We start from the raw sequence: 18,112 nt of genomic DNA on the forward strand, positions 1-18,112 counted from the left end.
GCTTTAGCAATGATCAGCAGCCCCTAAGTGCGCCTCTCAGGCAAGAGGAAAATTACCCATCAATTCTGACAAGAATTTCAATAGCTGTGCTGGATTTAGAATTCTTTAATAATAAGTGATAGGAGACAGAGACAGTTCAAGCCCAACCCTTTCAATGCACAATGCCGTATCATATATGCCTGACACATCCACCGATGGCTGGGGATGGGTGTTAGCAATTTATGCATAACTGTATTTGTATCATGAGTCTTTAACCTGTCATAATTGCTATCATTTTCTAGTTGCCCCCACATAACCTCCTGCATAAAACACATACGTCATATGCTGAAATTTATGGTGGGGAGAGCCAAAAAGGGTTAAAAAACCCTGAGATTTCAAAAGGTGCAGAGTTTTACCAAGCTTCCATGGTGTTTCAATTGTAAACCTCAAAACTGTCATAAACCTGAAAACCGTCACAAACCACACTTGTGTGTGTCGTGCCAACATTACACCGACGCATGTCACCATTTTCCAAAGTGAGGAACACGGTAGGCCTATGTTCTGATTGAAATATCGATTGGCAGGGATCAGCCGTTCAGTCGTAGAATTGAGTTTGGGGATTTTATTTGTTCTATACAGCTGGAGCAGGTGGAAAAGCCGGCCTATACAAGAAGTGTGATAATCCATGTTCAGTTCATTGTGAAATCTCGCTTTCACCGAGAGTGAGTTTGTTCAGGTTTGTGTGTTGGATTCTTTTTTGGATTGATTCTCTGTCTAGTGGGACTCTAGTTTTAAGGAGAGGGATTATGTTGCATTTGATGATATTGGTTTGGTTTGGTTCAGTCAAATTTGAAACTGTTACTCTGTGATAGGCCTAGGGCTATGCAGGTCACAAATTCAAAGCAAGACACCATTTTGAACATCGAAGAATCATCGACCAGGGTGGCAGAGTTGAAGACCATTGTGATCGGAAGGTCATGGGTTCAGTTTGCTTGGCCAGAGCAACTCTCAGTACTTTCAACAGAAATGACTGAATGTTGCTCCTTAGCATTCAGAGAAAGGTTTCCGAATTAGGCTGGGATTCATAATAACCTTAGACAATATTTGTCCCTTCATATATGTACTAAAATCACTGTACATTTACCATATGATACCTTTCGAACGAGTCAGACTTTTCTTTGATGTTAGCAGTGATACCAATGATTATCTCATCTTAGCCTCTGGGTATCTCGCTGTAGCAAAAACAACAATTGATTTTCTAGGTACAGTCCTCTGGCTCACGATGATAATGCACCATATTTTCAAATGCTAATTTGTCTGTGTGAAGTCTAGCCTATTTTTGATAACATAGATGTTTTCGATATTTTATTTGAATGGACCATACAGCGAGTTGTTATCAAATGAGTTCTATGTACATAAGCTTATTGATAAAAAAATGAGAGTGTAAAAGGTGCTTCGAATAGTCTACCTTACCGAGAGGGAAAAATCCCGGGAACTCTCCAGTAACTGACAATTTAGCCTATTTTTGATAACAATAGATAGTTTCAATATTATATTTGAATGGACCATACAGTGAGTTGTTATCAAATGATTTCTATGTACATATAAGCTTATTGATAAAAAAATGAGAGTGTAAAAAGTGCTTCGAATAATCTACCTTACCGAGAGGGAAAAAACCCGGGAGAACTCGAGTAACTGACAATTTAGCGGAAAAATATTTGAGAGCAGTATAAAAAAACATTATTGAAACATTATAAGGAGAAGGAAAAACAAGACTGTCTTCCATTTGTTTGGGCAATGATGGTGAAGCCCAAGTCCTCATTTGTCCAATACATGCCTCCTCAATGTCAACGAAGCTAGAAGTTATTTCATATCGGCCTTCTGGTTGTGACTTTGCTCTCATTAGACCAAATTCTCGTCCTCCCAGGCACAGCAGCAGGGCTTTATATTGTTTACATCCTCCCATAGCTTGCCTTTGTCATAGCCATGTATCGCACTACAGCTTATGTATACCTAATCCCAAGGATATCAAACCAAACCATCATGCTATAATGATCCTGCCCGCCAGCCCGGGGCCTGTGGTTCATTTTGATTGACAGTCTATTATACAACCCTGGGGCTAATCACTAAAATAGTTTTCATACTGTGCTGTATTTTCTTATATTTTCTATTGTATGATTATAATGAGGATAATATGACAGTGACACTTTATCAGCATCAGATGAGGTTATATTTTTGACTGATGATGTTGTGGAGTTACTGTTGATGGTTTGTTGCATTCGTTTTTCGGACCTATGAAAAATGTGAGGTTTTACTACTGGTATTTCAATTTGAGATTTATAATTAAGTTTATATTGTTCCTATTGCATGTTAAGCTAATCATTTGTCATTACTTCCATCTTTGCAGATAAACCTACTGAGAAGATACAGGGTCAAATTGTAGCCGCACCTGGTGCCGGAGTAATCTCCAAAAATCTATCCTCATCGCGACCACTGCCCCCGACTGAAGGTGTCATAGCTGCTCCCTCTTCACCAGAACCAGACCAACAGGTAGAAATTTTTAATTTGATGTTTTGGATGGGGGCGGGGGTATGTACCCGACTTCTGATAGACCCAACCTGTCTCTGAAGCCGTAAAAACAGTCTGCAGCTTCATCCCAAATGACCAAATGCCACATATCAATTAAAATTACAGTTTCAATTATTTCTTGGTATTCCTCATCAAGTGGTGTAAACCTAGAAAGTTTTGTCCACGGCCTTATGCCTACTGGCCTTGGATCGTGCTTATGCGCCTTATACTATATTTGTTCATTGGCAGATTTCTGAAATCCACAATGTCATTTGATGTATTTTTGTCAAGCTTTTCATAATATTTGTTAATGCTAGATTTAGATTACTGATATCATACATTATTATTTTGTTTTTGGTCGAAGCTCACGTATCAGCAATTGATATTTGAGTGTGTTGGTGAATATATCCATTTTCAACTTGAGGGTTGTCTCTTTCGTTGAATTGGAATTGGCCAAAAACAGAATAGATTTTCTGGATATTGAGCCATGATATTTCAGTAAGAGTCTGTCCAGAAGCAGCTAAATGTGCTTATATATCAAGAAACAGTTATGAAAGCAGTTTTGTAGACCCTGAAGCATTCTCTCATGGTTTCCATGGATTCAAGTTTGCAAGTCACAGGTAATCCTCGGGGGCCCATGCATCCACCTATATCCGGCAAGAGCCACCCGGATGGGGTCTTTTTAAAACAGTTGTTAGAAACCATGTTGTCTACCCCTAGGCATCTCCTCCCCCCTCAGAAAAGGTTAACCTTATTTGAACGATTGTTGGTTAGCACTTGTATGGAAGCTGATAAATGTCTACTGTTAACCATCTCCTTTCTTATTGTAACTGTACAGGGGAATAGCTGTTTCCATTCATTTACCACTGCACTGATGGGATAGTGATCTTCTGGTGTTCAACACATTTGCTGGGGGATAAAGGGACACACCCTGCTGCCACAGAATCTGTGGTTTATGGGTGATTTTGTGGGGAACAATAATGACATCCTAGCTGACAATGTGTCGAATCATGGAAGTATAGAATATTTATAAGGTTCACATTGACTGCTATTTAAGACAGACATCATCTAGTTCACAGTCAAATTAGTTTCGCACCTCTCATTGACAACATTTCTAAAAGTCTGTGGGAGTTGGTAGACCAGTGTGGTTTGGGGTGCAGCATGGGGTGCTTCAGTTTTCATGCTATCAATTGGAGGTAACTGAGATCGAGCTCTCATTGTCATTGTGGTATTTGCCCTGCTTTCATTGTAAATTTCAGATTATAAAATTTTGTCAGTTTTTGCAGAAGCAGTTAAATACCCAAGGTAACCATTTATGTCATATTTTGCTGATTAGAGCAGTGGTTAAGAAGCAGGCTTTATGCAGTATGCTTTGGAGCATTATTTTATGGTTGCCATGGATTCAAGTTTATAATGTAAGTCACAGATAATCCTCGGGGCCCATGCAACCCCCAATATCAGGTGAGAGGTACCAGTATATTGCATTGGCCAATAGGTTGTGTTTTTGTGGCTGATGCATTGTGCATATGCAAACTGATTTATAGAAATGACACAGGTTATATCGAGAGTGTGATCAGGATCCAAGACATGCAGTAGCTATATTGCTGGGCATCCAGCCAAATAACTCTTTTTGGCAAGAGCCACTTTAGCTGTAGCAAATATCAGGGCCGGAGCTAGAGGGGGGCAAATGCCCTCAAGGGACACCAAAAAACGTGTTCTTCATACAGATTTTGGCAAATGTTAGACTGGCAGAGGATAACAGAGGGTATTTGACCCTTACCAGATGGGTGAGATGTCGTACACAAAATTTTATGTTTATAATGTCAAGGCAAGTTGAAATTGTCTTGCATTACCTGAGTGTAGTTTGACTCTAAATCTTCTGCTCGCATAAAAATGAGTAGAAAGTTATTTCCACCCAATAGGTAAAAACCTTTACCTGGGGGCGCCCTATTTATCAATAGTTTATTCACCAAGCCGATGGCGGAGATAATTTCCTGGTACTTTTTCCTGTTTTTCATCGCCTGAAGTGTTACACAGTCCATCTTACCATTGTTGTCAAAAGCTACAGGCAACTCTAGAAATAGCTGCAAGTTTCTAAACATAGGAACAGGCAACATCTTGGAACTCGTGTCAGTGGTCTCTAAATAGTAGCGGGATATATATAGCCACGGAAAGATAAAGATAGACATGGAGACAGAGAGGAAGATATTATTACAAACCATTAGTTACTTGAGGATGAGCACCATTGGAAGCATTGCCTTCTTCGATGACAAACTCCATTGGTGGCTGGCTGTTGTCAACATGTATATAGTATCATCCATTTTAAGAATTTCAATTTTCCGATGATTCTTTAGTGATTTTGACTGGATTCTTTATACCTTCATCTGTCCCTGATGATTTCACAGGGATTTTGACTGAATTCTGTATATATCTTGATCTGTTCCTGATGAGTCTACAGGGATTATGACTGGATTCTATATAGGCCTACCTTCATCCGTTCCTGATGATTTTACAAGGATTTTGACTCGATTCTGTATGCCGTCATTTTGTTCCTGATGATTTCACAGGGATTTTGACTGAATTCTGTATATATCTTGATCTGTTCCTGATGAGTCCACAGGGATTATGACGACTCGATTCTGTATGCCGTCATTTTGTTCCTGATGATTTCACAGGGATTTTGACTGAATTCTGTATATATCTTGATCTGTTCCTGATGAGTCCACAGGGATTATGACAGATTCTATATAAGCATACCTTCATCTGTTCCTGATGATTTTACAAGGATTTTGACTGGATTATGTGTACCGTCATTTTGTTCCTGATGATTTCACAGGGATTTTGACTGAATTCTGTAGATCTTGATCTGTTCCTGATGAGTCTACAGGGATTATGACTGGAATCTATATAGGCCTACCTTCATCTGTTCCTGATGATTTTACAAGGATTTTGACTGGATTCTGTAAACCGTCATTTGTTCCTGATAATTCTACAGCCACAGGGATTTTGACTGAATTCTGTAGATGAGGAGCCTACAGTTTTCACTGTATGTTTGCCAAAGCTTATCCGACTTAAAATTCAACTTCATACCCTCCTTCTGAAAATCCTAGATCCATCCCAGTATTGTTTAACTCTTTGATTCTTACTCTGTTTTCAATATTTACCACCATCAGGTAACATACATGTCTGAAGTACAGTGTTTCGGAAGTGAAATGAATATTTAAAATTTACCTGATTCAGTGAACAGACATGAAAAGTTCCATCACCCGAAACTGTCAGACAGGTGCCTAACCAGTAGCCGCATCTGAACAGTTTATGCCCACTTGCTGGGAATCAATATTCGTTGTGGCCACTCGAGAAAACGAGACATAACAGATACCCGAGGCAGTTATGATATGTTACAACGTACAATAGACTCTCAAACGAAAAATATGAAATTTGCAACGCCACGTGAATACATTGTTATGATATTCCGTCAGATCTATATTGAGCAAAGTGTTTTTCTGTTTTGCCTTCGAGGTACTTTGTCGTTCTCATGCGGATCATTAACTTGTTGACGCTTAGAGGACATGGAATAGCTTCCAGGTGATATCTGTCTCTTATTCTATATGTAATGCACTCTTGGAGGCTTTGTTTACCAGTGTCATCAGCAGAAAGGTAAGGGGGATCATCCCTGTGTTCCTCAGGTCCTATGTTCTCTCAGTTCTATATTGACCAGGTTCTACTTTCCCCAGGCCCTAAGTTCCCCGGGCTCTAAATCCTCCTGATTCGATATGGTGAAAGACCAGAAAGGAATTCAGTTGAAAGATGCATTGGGGGAGAATGGCGACAGTTGATACCAAACTGGAGGGGTGGAGCTAAAATATTGACCAAAACTGAGGCAACAGCCAACATTTGGGAGAAATGACAGCCACAAAACATGTTTGGTGAGACAATGGAGAGTGAGGTATCAGTTTCGATTCTGAAACACCTCAAACTTGATATATTTTAGGCACAATCCACTAAGAATCTGCTTTCAAGTATCAGCAGTAGTCAGTTTCACCCTGTGCATGATTCTGTGTATTCACCTTAGCATGTCATGCCTGCTTACTTCTTAGCAGTACATCCTACTTTATTTGCATTAAGCTTTTCAATCAACAAGATCGATTTTGCCGTTAATTGATCGATGACTGAATCACACAATACTAACATACTAGGTGACAAAAAAAAGATGATGCACTTTTGATCTTGAATAACTCGCAAAATAAAAATGAGATTTTTACCAAATTTCCGCCAAATATAGCTGAGATAAATATTTTTGGTTTCCAGTTAGTTTCATCTTATTACCTGCATTCATTATTGCGCAATAGACATTTACTTTTTGGCACTTGTGCACCCTGGGTTGGTTTTACTGGGCGTCATTAGTCACCAATCGACCCTGCAGACCACAGTAGTGATGCAGCCCTTATTGTTTTGAAATCATGTGGGTTCAGGTGGTGTATCATGGAGCACTTGGTTGATCTGACAGTGACAAAATGAGCATCCATGTTACACCGACCAGACCAACGTGAGGGCATCAAATTTGATTGTATTTTGTGTGTTGTTCAAGGCCAAAAGTAATGATATCTTTTGTGTCACCTAGTACATTGTAGAGACTATGTTACACTTCGATTAGTCCACACGATACTTGTTCATCTGTCTTGTGGATCGCCAGCATTGATCCCCCACTCAATTGCTGGCATATCTGGTATGCCTCGCTATCGGCCACCAGTCACTTAGCCAATCAAAAATCGATTGGCCATAATTGAAAGTTACTGGGTGCAGGTTGTTGATGTTGTTTCCAGTTCTTCAGTAGCTCTCTCGAGGTTCAGCGAAGTTTTCTGTGGTGAAAAGGATGAAGATCATTAGTTTACACATCAGGTATTTTTCCAGTCGGATAATTAGGATTTCTAAGGGGGCAGGGCAAATGGTTAAAGAGTTTTAGGTCAAAATGACCCTCTCAGCTTTTTGCAATGTCCAACTCATGTCTGGCATCAGTGATTGCCAAGTCCTCATGCGTCATTCCATCCATTTTGTTTACTCATACATATAGTTCCCCATATTTCATTTTAACAGCTTCTAAAATCATTAATGAAAATATTTTATACATGAATACAAAACAATTTTCAGTTCATCGCATTAAGGGAACGGGTCTGATTAAAAGGTCTGTGGTTTTTGATTGGCTTGAGTAATAGGTATTTACTCGGCTTTTAGTAATGATCAGCACAACTATAAACTGTGTTGACGCAATTGAGGGGCACTGTACAGGCCTAATTTGCCTGTAACAGCCCTACCCTTATCAGTATGTGTTGTTGGCGTGCCTTAACCAGCTTAATCGTGTCAACACAGTATCATAAAGCGCTGAGAAATAGTAATGTGCTCAAACGGTCCTTATCAGTTCTTATAAGTTTAAGTTCAAGTTGACATTTTTCCAGCATTTAGCGCAATATTTCTCAATCTTACACCTTATACATGAGGATTGGGGGTTTGATCTCCAGATCAGCATTTACATTGTTATATTAAGGGACTTTTCTCCATTATTATAGTCACCTTACCAGTGCGGGATACCAGTTGACAAAGGGCTTGTGGAGTATGTCTTAGGATGTTCATATTTTTCTCAATCTTATTGGGTTCTTCCTGCGGAATAGATTAATTATTCCACGATTTGTGGTTCTTGCGGTTGGCATTTGGTTTTACTCTTTACGTGGAGTACATTATTTTTGTCTTCTGAATGCTGGCTCAGGCTCAGAAAGTGTGCATAGATTGTGCATGTGTGCACTTCCGGTGATACTCTCAATATTCATCTCTTTCTGTTCAAATTAATGAGTTAGTCATACAACTAATTAGCGGTGTGCTCATCTGACCATGATGTCGATGTCTGGACCCTGTGGTAACCTTAACCGCTGACTATCAATTATAGGACCTAATATAGATTATTCTGCCTCTCGAATATCAATGTATGATCGGCTGTAACTGGTAGTAGACTGAGATCAGAGGACTTTCCACTAATGAAAGATGATATTGATAAACTCGGACTCCCTAGTCTTCTGATGCCTGAAAAATATATTCTGACTTGTCTGTTGCTGCCTGGATAGTATATTCTGACTTGTCTGTTGCTGCCTGGATAATAGATTCTGACTTGTCTCTTGCTGCCTGGATAATAGATTCTGACTTGTCTCTTGCTGCCTGGATAATAGATTCTGACTTGTCTCTTGCTGCCTGGATAATAGATTCTGACTTGTCTCTTGCTGCCTGGATAATAGATTCCGACTTGTCTCTTGCTGCCTGGATAATAGATTCTGACTTGTCTCTTGCTGCCTGGATAATAGATTCTGACTTGTCTCCTGTTGCCTGGATAATAAATTCCGACTTGTTTCTCATTGCCTGGATTAAAGATTCTAAATTTGGTTCTTGCTGCTTTGATAATAGATTGTGAACTTGGTCCTTGCTGCCTGTATTATAGATTCAAAACTGTTTTTGTTGTCCGACCTGCAATTGGTGGCAGTCTTTCTCAGTGCAATCTGTCTTTATCTCAGTTTAACCTACAGATGATATTTAGAACACTGGTGTCTTGGCAAGATATTTTCGAGTATTGAGGTGCAATATGTATAGGAAACTTTATAGGAGAAACCAGGTTAGTATATTCCTAGTGGTTTCGAGACAGGTTTTCAGAATTCAAAAACTTTTGTTGTTTTTATCAACTGTTCTGTTTTCCTCTTGCAGTGGTGGCCGAAATCACTATTTCAAACTAGGGAGTTGGAAAATCGAGTTTTACTTTCGTTGAATGGCATTTTAGGAAGGTCTACTAAATATTGATTATTTTGGTTCTCTAAATCCTACATGTATGTATTGTAGCCTTACAAAATTTTAGCCCAACAAATTACAGGAAGATAACTGAAATATTCGATATGCGCCTTTGACATTCAAAATAGATTAACAAAAACACCTATTACCTAATACCAAATGAATAAATGATACCATAGGGAGGGACCATGACCAATTAGTGCTGTGCAGTCCTGCTTTACAACTTTATGTCATTGCTGCTGCGGCTCATCAAATTAAAGAATTCCAAATGTCTCGTTACTTGTATGTTTCATGGTTACTATGGAAACTATTTTCTTACAAAGAAGTCTTGTTTGTGTGTGTGAGAGTGAGCTTCATGAATGTTATCAAATCTTATTATTGCATCTTTTCACTAATATCATTTGGCATCAAATGTCATTTACATTGCATGAGTTATCTGGTTACCCTTAGTAGCAATGATCCAGTTGCCTTTGAAGTCTGTGGAAATTATCAAATTGGTCGACTGAGTGGCACTACTTTCAACAAATTGGCAGTCATCTTGGGTTTCTGTTCTTGTACACTGACTACACGTAAACCACACGAAAATAGAAATAAACATGGCCGTAATGCATTAACGAGATACATCAATGCAATGAAAATTGTTGTGTAGACCAATAGCTATATTGGTCTACACAACAATAGTTTAAATTTATATTCCTGGCATATTTACATAATTGGAAAATCTCAAATAAATGAACAAAGCCGCAGTATGTAACCATTGCTTATTTCGGATCCTATGGAGTTAACAATAACAATAATTAATTTTCAGGGGCCCAATGTTGTTTCAGGCTGATCATGTATCAATTTTTAATCCAAATCAAATTTCATGGAAGGCGATTTTGAGCGATTATGATTCATTAATTCCAGTTCTAATTCCATTTCTCATTCCCAGGTAAATGTACCTGTACCGGTAATTCTAAATCCTTATTCTTATATTCCGGGTCTTTTGTGTCTTTGCAGCCAAATCCATTCCAGTCAGGCAGTAAACCAGACGGTAGGTTGAACATCTCAAATAAATTGACATTTATGTATTGAGGGGGTGTGTTTAGTAGGTGCATGAAGCATTTTTTATCTGGAAGTTGCCCACCAGCCTACTTGCATCTTGTCTGTCTTCTGTCGATGGCATGATTAAGGGTATTATTACCCATCTGTCCAGTCACCGTCAACTCTATAGTTAGTGGTTCTCATCATCAAATCGCAGAGTTTCACGCAACAAGACTATGCATGATCTAAAAAAATTTAAAAATTACATTTTTCTTCCCATTTGGTGTTACATTTCCCTATGTCGACTAACACCCGGATATCAAGTTACTGTCAACTAAACACAATGTTATAGCAACTCGTTTATGATATTTTTTCTTTTAGATTCTCACATCTCTGTCCCTGGTGCTGACGTAGAGATCTCCAGTGACCAAGGGTCAAGGAAGTCGGTAGTAATCACCGCAGCAAAGCCCAAGATGGCGGCAAATAAGGCCTTGGAGGTGGCGATAGAAGTCAAGAACGAGGACGGCGAAACGGAAAGTGTAGAAATTGACGAGGTTGACGATGAAATCCAACGCGATCGCGAAAGAGGTAAGAAATCTGCTGACTTTTGGAAGCACGAATTTGTCGGAATTAATGATGATCTGCCTTATAACATTTATAGCATTTATGAGATTGGTGACACTAACTCTAAACTTTCACTGCGGGATTCCAATATCCATCCTTCAAGGAATGGAGGAGACTTTAGGATTGACATTCACTGGTGGTAAGTCCACATGTCCATCATAGTGAACTGGTCAATCAAATGATGATGATACATGTATGCTTTTCACATCTTCGTATTCGTTACTTGTTTCAGAAATTGAAGCTGTCACTCCATATGGACAATATACAAGGTGCCGACGACAGTCAATAACAGATCGACTTAAGAAAAGAAGATCTTCGGAAATTGCTACTGAAATTATCAGAGTAAGTACCTCTGATAAAGAGAAGATTGCCTAAAGTCTTCTGCATTAGATACCCAAAGAACATAGCTTTCAACTGAAACAAAGATTTAATTGAGATTATTGGTGTTGACATATTGAAAGTTCTGATTCCATCCTTTCCTTCCTTTCTTTCCAGTTGTCAGCCATCAATAGAAAACGAGAATTTAATGAATTGCTTGATGAACACGCACGGCTAGTGGAAGAAATCGAACGATCGGAGGAACATGAAGAAAAAGAAAATCTCTCACAACACAATCAGAAAACACCCAGCAATAAGACGACATAAAACCACACACCATGTGACTTAGAACTTGTTTTTGATTGGATGCATTCCAGACGTGATCCTACATCTCTGATCTCAAGCACGAATTTTGGAATGTTTGGAATATGCGAATGCGTAATTTGTGGAAAGTTCGGAATAGAATAAATTCACGGATTGTACCATGACTTGTGGATTAGAAATGTTGGGATCATTGTTTTATGGTCGTGATAAAATGATGTTGGTGTTTGCCGATTAGGAGATGTTAAAATGCCGAGTAAAGGATGGTCAAGAGGTTGTGAGGGTTGTATTATAATGATAGAGTGGCTATGCCCATGAGTATATCCCAAGGAGGCAATCGTAATCTTTTTGGATTTCATAAATACCTCTATGTGGATTGGTGGCATAAGAGTGACATTGTTCGGTCCGTGAATGTGCAACAGAATTGTATACACAGGCACCATTGGATTTGCTGATCCTCTGGTTGTGTCGCAGATCATTGAAAATAAGAAATGATCAGAGAGAAGCCTCGTGGATTACGGTTGAGAGTTTTTATGGTCAATTCTTGGATCAGGAAATAATGTCTGACATAAACTAGCAATGGAATCTGAGTGTTTGGATAAAGTACATTTGGATATAGTTTTTTATCAAATGGCATGGGTTATGTAGCTATAGTGCACTCATTAAGATCAAGAAATGCAGTGCAGAGGTCAATCCATGCATATAATCAAGAGCCAACTGTTGCGATTGTCAAATTTTGAGCTCAGCCGAGAGGGGTGTTGGTAAAATTTTAGCGTATTTTTAAAGTGAGTAGTTTTATAGGTGGAAGTGCTGGTATTTTTATCATGTCAAGAGGTACACATCACTTCACAATAACTGATGTTTCTGATCTCGACTGGTTCCCAATAGATTCTATGGCTTTTTGAGGACCGTGTGCCTGCTGTTGAATTGCCTGTTGGTAGGCCTATTACATTGGTAGAATCAAGGAGGGAATAGAATCTGTTCTATCTTCGGTAGAATTGCAAATACCAAAACTAATTCAATGAGTTTTTGGTAATTCCAAGGATAATAAAGAGTAGTCCGTTGATTACCCCCAGCCCAGCATTGGAACCAATCTATTTCTATTTCTGTTTCATTACATTGGCATTTGTTTTCTATTTCATGTGTATTTTTCAATATTTGATGTATGATGATGATGTCAGCGCCTCAGTTGCCGAATTCTGATGTCTACCAAGAGAGCATTGAGCACTATCTCCTTGATCGCGAAGATGACGTCTGTGTACAGTGTGTATCAAAATGAATGGAGCAGCCCTGTTTTGGTTGCCAGTAGAAATTGGGAGTTGGAACTGGAACATGTCTAATGTTGGAATTAAAGAGGGGAGTTTATTGCAAACAAGTTTTGGTCGCTCAACTTACGATTGTGATGGATAAGACACAATTAGTTCCCAAGCTAAAGGTCCAGTGACGGCATTGTCAGGGTTGCTGCCCGTGGGGAGGGGGGCTGAGGGGGTCAAAGACTTTCCAGAGTAAGCATGGCATTTTCCTGATTTAAAAAAATCGTCATTGGAATATTTTTGATACACACTGAAGTGCTCAGTTAAGTAATTGGTGCCTGTTGTATTGTGTTGCATCTTACATTACAATGATATGGTTCTTAGTTCCCGATACATTACAGATACGCCACATAACTTCATGATAAATGTTTTTTTGTTGTCAAGTACATTTTGATTCTCTTCAGACCGCATCTTTAAGTTATGGCTTTTGTACTAGAAAACTTTTGCTTTGTTGAAGTGAAGAGTTCAATCCAAGTCAGGGTGTCACACACATTTGGCTATTTTGAGAGAAAGCACATGAACTTAGAGATTGGGTTAAACGGGGGGGTGTATCGAGATAATGCCAGGCCAGATAGTTGACAGATAGAGTCCCTGTAAACTATCAGTCTCTTTCTTTATTGGTTAGGAGAAGGTAAAAATGTTTGACATTCGTCAACAGTGAATGATTTACTTAAAGTTCCCCAAAAATTACAGAGTAATCAACAGTGTGGGACAACTTTTAAATGTCCAATGTCCAAATTATCAATAGTGAAGCACTACCTCTTAACAATCTTCCAAATATATATAAAATTGACCAATTGGGAAACACATGAATGGGCCTCTAATACACCCAGTCAATTTTCACACTTGGTAGACTGTCACATATTGGGAGAAGACTCTGTATGAGCAAGATTGTCCTTGACTCCACCATTGATGTTCTAAGAGTCACTGCACGCGCAGGAAAACTTGACTGGCTTGGTCTCGGCATTCACTGTAAGGGATGGAACCACGGCATTGTCATGGCAACCTGAGGGAGACTGTGTGCATCATGCAGTTGTCTTCATCAATCATACCAGGTGTTCCAGAAAATAATTGACATTTTCGACTTCCAGTATCTCCCAACTTATGATGTGGAAAACTACCAACTTCATGAGTTGAGTACATTCTGTTCATTGTAACTGACGACCAAAAAGCATTGCTCTTTTGTTGCCTAACTCACAGATGTTTCGAAGAACTATTTTACAGGCAAATATTGTTCATATTATAAGTCAGGTATATTGAAATTGTCTGTAGCGCAAATACAGGTTCATATAATTCTGTCAACGATGCCCGCATGGCATACAAGAAAATATCACGAAAAATGAAGAAATAACTGTGTAAATATTGGTCATCATTGCTCTGGAATTGTAGTGAGTTATGCAGTAATTTATTGAGAAAAAAATCATTTGGATGTCAATTACAATATGCTTTATGTGGTTTAAAAGATATTAGAAGATATTTGATAGAAATCAAAATTGTCAAGTACATTTTGTAACACCTAGTATTCAAAGACTATCCTTATCCTTATCATGACTTGATTAAGATGAGTTTGTACAAAAATGATTGAATAATACGTGTCGTGTCATTAATATGATGTACAAAAATCAAAGGATTCATTTTCATCAATTAAAGCCGGTTATGATGAACAGGCAGGAAGTAATTATATTTATGGTAATGTTGTTTACAATAAAACCTCTTTCAGCTGGGAAAAAATTATCTGGGTGGGAGGGCTTGAACTTGAATGCCAAGTTCACGGAAAGTGTTCAGCTTTTATAAGTGACGATGATATTCAATTCTAAAATTAGTGCTGCCATCTTGTAACAATTGTATAACTGAGAAAGTAGTTGATTTCCTTTTTCAAGACGCCAACAAACTGTCAGCTCACACATCACATTAAAGGGGTTCTCAGCTTGGCGTATAGTTGCAAATGTTCTGTATAGGTGGCGATAGTGTTGATGTTAAAGGAGGATAGTCTCAAGAGAATGCCAGGCGAGCATTGTTGAAGTTTACTGCAAGTTATATAGAGGGCGGTTCTGGGATGTATTGGAATATGTGGGCAAAGAAAGGCTCTGTACAATGTTTGTGCACATTTTTTGATGTATATCTGCAGTGATCAGGAGTCATATAAGTAACATGTACATATTCAGGCTCTACCTGTCATATGAAAATCGCTGGTCACTCGCTGAATTAAAAGCAATTTATTTGAGCTTTAAAGTCATTTTACGTGTCTGTTAAGTGGATAAATTTGATAAATAGGACAAAGTAACCGTTTCATTGTGTGATCTTTGCTGCATTTACTTTGTGCTTTCGGATGTAATTAGGTTTAAATCCTTTGATTTGATTGTAAATACTTCATGAGACATGTCCCCATATATCATAACCATGAAAATAGGCCGATGTATGTGAAATGAACAAATCATTTTTGGAACTATAGAAATAAGGGTGAAAGCTACTGAGTCTAAAATATGACTTGGAAGGGGGCCTAAGGCATGAGATAGGGGGTCAAATTGGAGGTCTTCAGAGTAGTTATATACCCACTTATGAGACTGGGAGTGTTTAATTCAGCGATAAATGTATTCCAGCGCCTCTAAACTTGAAGAGTTCTGCTGAACTGTGAGATAAGAGAGACCCCTATCAGCGATTTCATGTAACTTAATCTGGCCCACCTGTAGCTCCTGCCTATAGTCTCCCTTTAAGGTGAAATATGATATTTAGGTTAAAGGACCTATTTAGGCATTATATGATATTCAAGCAAAATATCATATTTAGCCTAAATATCTAATTTGGGCCTAAGATGTCGTGATTTTTTTCAGTCGGTGGGATGTTTCACTAAAGGCCTAACCCCTCAAAGACGTTTCATGTGACTTAGATCTCACTTGGTCTTTGTCATTTCGAGCTGCGTAATGCCTGCTGAAAAAGGCTGTGTGAAATACAGATGCTGATGTGGATATAGGCCTTGTCATCAGTTACTTTTGGAGTAACTTTTCAAGGCAAGGTATTCTTACATTGCCTTATTTGTGAAGTGATGTGCACCTCAATCGTATAATATAATTTGGTGATCTGTGTATAAGCAAACACATGCCCCTTCTTAGTGACTCGACAGCGCTGCCCCCTGTTGGTGATATAACAAACTGTAAAGTGGATTCTTTTGCTCCTGTGATGTAAGTGCTTGTTGATAATGTCGACCTTGACCTTTGATGCAAAAGTGCGTGGAAATATTTGTTAGCCTTTCCAAACACCAGGTGGTGTACATCGCTTACATCATACCGGTTTTTGTCGTTTCGAGGGGTCACAATTCCTCTCTACATTTTTACACTCAGAATTTCTTTTGCAATGTATGACCCTTTTATCAGAAGACATAGTCATAGAATCTTGACAGACGAGTAAATTTATATGATTGCAGGCAAAAAGTTCTTTTGTCTGTTCAAATGAGTGGTTTTGTGATACATTGTATACATTCAAGCAGTTGTAGTTCTTGGGTACATGGGGACGGGGAAAAAGCCAAGGTTCTTGATGTAAGTGATGGTCACCACCTGTTCCAGCCCTGGAGATAAAGTGTTATTTTGTGCATATGTGATCAGTCAAAGGGAGTACTCTTTTGTAAACCTCGTAATAATCGTAAAACCTTTTTGATCAAATTCACCAATGTCATCCATAGTGACATCTGTCAGATAGTCTAGGTTTCACAAAATGGCTACCAACTAGACCGCCAACAAGATCTAGATAGTGTATATACAGTCAGTTGGCCGCGCCCCCGTTCGCAGCGCCAAAAGAGCGTTTCTCTCTGCGTTGCGCTGCTACTGTCACCTATCGGTAAAAATTTGATACTAATTCGCGCCATATTTGTGGCAGAGACTAAAACCTCTGTAGCATGCACGACTGTTCGGGGAGAGCGATTGATCAAAGATGGCGAAATTGTTAGTTATTGAAAGAAAAAATTGGTGTTTATTTCATCAAATTCCAAGCAAAATCAACCGAGTTTGATCAATTTTTCGAAATATGATATTTTCGCAATCTTCGCTGAACATACCTCACTCAAAGATATTTTCCAGCTTTGCGGCGATATTTGGTAAATTGATTTTTTGCGAAGTGGTTGACCAATCCTAAATGAATTCATATCTTTTAAAACATTTGAGCACCCGGTTTCCTAAATATTTCTTTTTTGGCACTTAATTTGGTGATTTTTGGAAGAAATCTCATTAATATTTATGACGTTTTGGATCACGTGATGTTAATCAAGCCGTTTTTCGCGGCAATTGCGTGCACGACGCGATATTGTAAAAATATTTTAATGCACAGCGTGTCTCAAAAAAATTGTGGTTAAAAGTGAGAATGGCATGATGGTAGCCTGTTTGAGTTCTGTTGATGAATATGCTTAGTCTGACTATAATTTCTACAACTTGTGGCCAAATGACCAGATGATTTTGAGCCTTTTGATAAAGCTACTGGTAGAATAGTCGTCAGAAATGTCAGAGCGACAGTGACTGAGTGAGTGTTATGTTATTGTTATGTTATGAGACTGGAGGTATGTCATGTGTTCCACCATATCGTCATTGATATTGACCAGGAATACTATCGATTTGTGTGGATGCACTGCTCAAACAGTAAAGCATGAGCCATGATGCTTCACTTCCGAAAAGATCCAGGTGACTGAGATGTCTACTACTACTGTTGGGCAATCCGGCTGATTCTTCAAAAATTTCTCTGTATATCCTCTGTGAAAATAAACTTTCTCATAATGATATATCTTTTGTTTGTTTGGTAATTTTAGTTGCCTATGTTTAGGCACTTTTTTGCCAGATTTGCCTGTAAAAGGCTGCCATAGTTCAGGAAAAGAAATCATATACACATTACAATGTGGATCTTCACGGTCCAAAACACCAGGGCCTACTAGGTGACATGGCTCAATAATAGGCATTGTCTGGTAATTTTGGACCACCTTTGGATGGATAGTTTATTTTCCCTGACCCTGGCCTGGGTCTGAATGGGCTTCCAAGCCATCAATGATGCTTATAAAGCCGGGAATAGCCTCATCAGTACCCCCACAAGAGTTATTTTGTGCCAGACATCGCGCACAGAACTTGCCATCATCTCATTTTTAGAGTTGCTGTATCAGTAAAAGATAA

The 18,112-nt window shown here is 38.8% G+C and overlaps 1 protein-coding gene across 3 annotated transcripts in view; it reads left to right on the plus strand.

Annotated features, from left to right (window-relative positions):
* The window catches only part of LOC135485455 (uncharacterized), a 56,362-nt gene extending 38,460 nt beyond the window's left edge, over nt 1–17,902 (plus strand). For all 3 annotated transcript variants that reach the window (XM_064767471.1, XM_064767473.1, XM_064767472.1), the window contains 5 exons: nt 2,387–2,529; nt 10,369–10,402; nt 10,774–10,980; nt 11,249–11,358; nt 11,512–17,902. In XM_064767471.1, coding sequence (XP_064623541.1) covers nt 2,387–2,529; nt 10,369–10,402; nt 10,774–10,980; nt 11,249–11,358; nt 11,512–11,661 — 644 coding nt within the window. In that variant the 3' untranslated portion in view covers nt 11,662–17,902. The remainder of the gene's footprint in view (nt 1–2,386; nt 2,530–10,368; nt 10,403–10,773; nt 10,981–11,248; nt 11,359–11,511) is intronic.
* The last annotated feature ends 210 nt before the right edge of the window (nt 17,903–18,112 follow it).

Source organism: Lineus longissimus, chromosome 3, assembly GCF_910592395.1.
Source record: "Lineus longissimus chromosome 3, tnLinLong1.2, whole genome shotgun sequence".
Lineage (NCBI taxonomy): Eukaryota > Metazoa > Nemertea > Pilidiophora > Heteronemertea > Lineidae > Lineus > Lineus longissimus.